The sequence below is a fragment of the Cynara cardunculus genome (genome assembly GCF_001531365.2).
Source record: "Cynara cardunculus var. scolymus isolate 2C chromosome LG 12, CcrdV1, whole genome shotgun sequence".
Lineage (NCBI taxonomy): Eukaryota > Viridiplantae > Streptophyta > Magnoliopsida > Asterales > Asteraceae > Cynara > Cynara cardunculus.
The window spans coordinates 37,097,153-37,103,152 of NC_037539.1; the positions used below are offsets into that span (position 1 = coordinate 37,097,153).

General features: G+C 29.3%; 1 protein-coding gene across 1 annotated transcript; it reads right to left on the reverse strand.

The window, feature by feature from the left end:
* Window positions 1-2,111: 2,111 nt before the first annotated feature.
* On the reverse strand, window positions 2,112-3,869 carry LOC112523883. Its single transcript, XM_025133555.1, has 5 exons — window positions 3,829-3,869; window positions 3,596-3,728; window positions 3,219-3,322; window positions 2,959-3,130; window positions 2,112-2,879 (listed from the first exon to the last, which is right to left on the reverse strand). The coding sequence occupies exons 1-5, from the start codon at window positions 3,867-3,869 to the stop codon at window positions 2,112-2,114; spliced, it is 1,218 nt and encodes a 405-aa protein (XP_024989323.1).
* Between the last annotated feature and the right edge of the window lie 2,131 nt (window positions 3,870-6,000).

Consider the following 6,000-nt stretch of genomic DNA (forward strand, 5'->3'; position numbering starts at 1 on the left):
TAAAGTATTGTTTATTGATGTATATTACTTAAAATTTAATATTACAAATAAATTATGCATAAGTACAACTTATTAAAGCTCTATGTTTGAATTCGTGTAACTAATTGCGGATAAATACAATCAAATAAAGAATAAACATCTCATTATAAAATATCAAAAATCTAAAATATAATTAAGATAAATATTGAGTTCTAACAGAATACTTAATTATTATCTTTATAAAAAATTGTATATTAAACCTAAATTAAGTTACTTCGTTACGTTACATTAAATTATAATAAAAAATTTAATTAAAAAACATATACAAACAAGAACTTTTAGATAGTTAATTTGATATTAATATTGATATATTTTTTGAAAACTTCATATGATATTTTCAAATTTATATTTTATTTAAAAATAAAAACATTATCACTTTCTCAAAACCACATAAAATCGTATTATATCGACATGGATAAAAAAATAAAATGAAACATTAAAATGAAAATGTGTCTCGATGCATTGCACGAATACTTTTCTAATTTCTATATAATAATAATATAATAGTCTGATTTAAATGGTCTAAAATAAATCAGTGTCTTAAATAAATAAATAATATTAATATAATTATATTAACTAAATAAATATTTCAATGTTATAAGCTAATTAATCATGCTTAAGTAAATAATAAAACCTTGTTTGTTTTTTCAAAAAAAAAAAAACCCTCTTATTAGTCTCTTATGTCTGATTAATTAAGCGATAGGGTCATTCAGACTGTTTATTTTTTCTAATTTTTCAGAGATATTTATGTCTTGTTCACCTCTTATCTGAGAAGAGGTAAACCAATCTCTTATTTGTCTCTTATTGTTCTCAAAACTCTTAGCAACAACGTTTCTCAAACCTAATCGATCATTTCTTTCAATCAATACTCCAAATCAATCATCACCAGTCTCAATTAATGTATTTTTAATATAATATAAATGTGTTAAATACTATTAATGATTTTTTTTGTTTAAATGAATGCTAATTATATGATTTAGATGTAAATTTCGTAATGATAATGAATAAATATGTGAAACTATATAAATTTAACATTATAATTTTCTAATGAATAAAATAAATAATTTAAACAAATTCAGACATTTATCAGTTTACAAAAACAAACAGTTTTATTGATTCAGATTTCAACACCACCTTTTATTAATCAGAAGTAAAATAAAACTTCAAACCTCAGCACATCTTAAAAAACAAACACCACCTAAGTTTAATGCAAATGAACTTATCTAACTAATAATAACAAACAATGATTCAAAATTAATAACAATTAGGTGGTTTTAATCCAAGATACATGTCAATAACTAAAATTAAAAAAAAAACTTAAAAACCAATTAAATATGATTATAAAATAGCAAAAAATTGATTTTCTTTTCTTTTTGCAATTCTTATGATCTACCGAAAATCAATTCATTTTTTTTAGAAACAAATATTTGTTTAATCTAAATAATTATTATTAAAATCACTATGAAATCCCATATGAATTTAAAAAATCAATATACTCGAAAGGTATTCATGCAATGTAGCCAAATACATCTTGATTTAATGTTTTATTTTATTATTTGTCGGTATCAATGCTATAATACGATTTTATTCGTGAAATGTGCAACTGTATTAATCTGTTGTGTCACCGATTGAAAAAATTATATATATTTGTTTATTATAGTCAAACGGTGCCATTATTTGAAATTTTTTCCCACTAGTTTTTTCTTATAGTCAAATGATGTCACCGTTTGAAAAAAATTGTGGGTCCGTATAGGTAGCCTAAGACCCATAGTATCGAAGCAAAAATAAACCAGTAACCAATTCAATTTTTTTTTATAGGGAGGGGGGAGACCCCTCCAGATCAAGGCAAAACACTAAAACGCTAAAAGCAACAATAACGTGCTCGGGCGGGAGGAAACCTCAACCACCGGAATAACAAGGCACCCGAGGGGAAAGAGAGAGGAAGAAAGAAAAGAAGAATGAGAAGAGAGGGAAACAGAGAGAACCAATTCAACTTACAAACTTGAACTAAACGAAATTCGAACAAATTCAGTTAACAAGATTGAACAAAACGATTACCTCGAACGCGAAATCTACTTATGGTTTTGCAAATGCTCTTTCTTGAGAGCCATAAACATGGCAGCTAACTCATCGTAGTCCGGGAGCTTGGGGTGAACATGTGGCGGAGATGGTTCAACCGGTAACGAATTCGACCTCATTACACCATTGTCATCTACACATTTCGTCGAACGCATACAAGGCATACTCATTGCTCTCGGATAATAATCCCTACGACTTCCCATATCCCCTGTCCGTTTAAAATTTTGATAGAATGGCGATCTTTTTCTGTAACCGGAGCATCCAATTGCTGATGAAATCGGTCTTTCCGTCGATCTTCTCGTCACCTCTGTCCCGTCTCTCAGATGTTCAGAACGCTCGATACTGAAATCGTTAAATTCGTACGTTTTAGCAGATGATCTGAAAACGAAAACTCTTTGATCTATTTCATTTTTGCCGCTGTTCAACGGAGATTGGAACTCCACAATGTCGTCGAGATAAACAATTTCTTCAGGCACATTAACAGTTGAATTTTCCGATGAGGAATCGGTGTCATCAGGATCGGTCATCGATGGATCTGTGTCCACGCCGGAATGGTCAAAGTCAAATCGATTTCCGGTGGCCGGAATAGCTTGATTAGCATTGCGGTTCGTTGCCTGCAGTTGCAAGTATACCTGTTGATGCACTTCAGAAGCAAATTCCAACGCCAATGGTCCAGTTTGTTGAACGCTTGTAGTTATCTCCTCAAGCAGTTTGTACTTGGCTTCATTTGGTACGTTCGTGATTGATAGATTTTCGATAATCTGAACAACTTTTTGATGTTAATTTGATACGATTTCCACTTTCCAAATATAATTCGAAATAAAAATCGAAATATATAACCTGAAAATTGACAAGATTTCCCGGAAGTAACTCGAGGGCCGTGGTCTCGAAACGCTCCCCGTATCGCTCACTGAATAGTTTTCGTATCTGTATAAGCTCGGGCAGGTTCCCGCATCTCGCGGATGCGAAAATGAGGCTTGATATTGCTTCGTTAATGTCATTAGGGCAATCTCTGAATCCCAAAAACCGTAAATAAAATATTAATAAAATAGAAGTACGGAAAATTTTATACGATGTTGTATGTATATGTTTATACGTACTTGTTACGACGAATATAGGAAAATTGAAGAGTAATAAAATCGCAAAAAAGAGCCAATAGCTCGTATACCGCAACAATGCACTCATCTTTGTAAATTTGATCTACCTGAAAATTCCATAATGAAATCAGTAGTTATAATTGCTGAATGGTTTGACGTAGAATGATTAAGTCATAAAGACTCTTATAACATAATGTAAAATGAAATACAATTGTTTACAATGAAATTAAGACGTTGAACGGTTAAGGAAGGTCCAGTATGCAAAATCATTCAGAAAATTTTAGAATTATTAAGAGAGAAACTTTTTTTTTTTATCAAACAAGATTCATTTCTTAACGATTTAAAGACTGTCTTTTAATGGAACTATTAAAAAAACGTACCCTATCGAAAGCAGTCTGGTAATGGCCATGTTTGATGAGTTGGGCGACATCGTTTCGCAGTTGTCTAACGATATAACTTCTCTTGTTCTTCAGCAAATTCAAACGACACCCAACCTTCTTGATTAACTTCTTGCTGCATGCAGGCATTCATCTCCACATGAATATATATATATATATATATATATAATCTTATTAGATATAAAAAGTGCAGTAGAGAGATGATAATGATATACCATTTTGAAGCTTTTCTCCATCCAAACATGAACTCAAACATATCTGTAAATCCAAATATGTATGAACTCAGTGTGTAAAACAAAGTGGAGAAGCTATGATAATTTGTTTAAGCAGAGAATACAATATATACATATATATACATAGAGCACATATATATATATATATATGTATATGTATATTTACATAGAAAGAGAGAGAGGAAGATATACGAGAAAAAGCGAGAAAAGAGAGAGTGAAGGATATGTTCTATATATCATATATATATTATATATATATATATATATATATCTGTGAGTGTATAAAATAGAGGTGTAAGGATATATATACCATATATATATATATGACATAAAAGTGTGTATTTAAACGGTTAGGTCCACTACATCAAGAAGCGGGTTTGCAGGCAATAATCTGTAGGTGTGTTTTTAAACCGCTGCAGAATGTAACAAGACCTGGTTATAAATGGTATATTTAGGGGTGATTAGGATTGTTTATAAAACAACTTTGATTTATTCCGGTGTGATATTAGTAATAAGTATTTTTGAGTGTTTGGATAAACAATTTATACCGGTGTCAAACCGGTAATAAAAAGTTTTTGAAGAAATTAAATCATTCTGACTTATAATAAGTTGATAAGTGTTTTTGTAGAAAAGTATAAGTTGTTTCAAATAAGCAATCCCAAACACCCCCTTAATTAATTGTGATGTATTTTAGGGATTTATAAATCGATTTTATGAAGGAAAAACAGTATCATTTATTTGATTTTAATAATATTAATTAGTAATTTAATAAATATATATATATATATATATATAGTTTGCTTAAATGAAACAATGTCTTTATTATTGATTATATTATTCTCGTTTGGTAATAGATTTTTCATTGGGACTAAATAATGATTATATATGTTATATTAAGGGGTTGTTTATCCAATTGCTTACTCGGTAAGCGTTTATCAATAAGAGTCAACACTAAGATTTATTTTGATGCATAAGATTTTTGTATACCAAAACATATCGAATGCAACAATTTAGTGAGTAAGCGTTTACCTGGGTAAGAGTCGTTATTCTCAGTTAACGGGTAAGACTCTTCATCATTCTCATTGCTCTTACCCGGTAAGATTCTTGACCCTTCTCATGTTCATCCGATAAGAAAATTTATCCGGTAAGTACTTACAAAGTAAGTGTTTAGTAAACAGCCCCTAAATGTTTTATTTTTAATGATTAATTCTTTGAATTATTTTTTTAATGAAAAAATCAGTAAGTTTTCTCATTTTGAATTATTAAGGGGCTGTTTGTTTTTAATTAAAAAACACTTAATGTCCTCTTAAGTCTGAATCGGTCAGACATAAGAGGATTCAATGTGTTTTTTTTTTTTTTTAATTAAGAGCTTAAAAGCTCTTATTAGGTCTGAAAATTTAAGTGGTTGAGAAACCTCTTATTACCTCTTATTTCAAATTGTCGTCTACCTACTCTGATCTCTTTACGCTCGATTTCTCTGGATCAACTCTTTTGTCTCGATCTCTCATCTCTCACTCTGTCAACTGTCAATCCATATCAACTCTCGATCTCTCATCTTCAAACTTCAGATTTCAGATGCAAAAAACAAACAGTCTGATTGATTCAGATTTCAGACTTCAGCACCACCTCTTAAAAATCAGAAGTGAATTCAGACTTCAGACTTCAGCACCTCTTAAAAAACAAACGCCACCTAAGTCTCTAAATACTTTTGAATAAATAAACTATCGAACTTTTGAAAATTGATCATCTAAATTGTTTTAACCAACTTTTAAAAGTCCAAAAAAACCCCCAACAAACTTTCATATTTTGAATGTTTAGTTCTTAAACTATTTTTTTAAATGAAAAAACCATTAAACTTTATCACATTAAATGATTAAGTCTCTGAGCTATTTTTTTAATGAAAAAATCATTAAAATTTTTACATTATAAATAATTAAGACTTAGAATATTTGTAAATGAATAAACCATCGACCTTTCATTAGTCAGTTAATATGAACTTTTTTTTTGTTAAAAGAATTTAGGTAACCAATTTTTAAAAGTACGTTTTACTAAAAAGAAGTTAAATGACTTAATTAATCAAAATGAAAAAGTTTAATGGTTTTTTCTTTCAAAATAAGAAAGTTCAATGATTTTTTAATTCAAAAAGATAGTTCA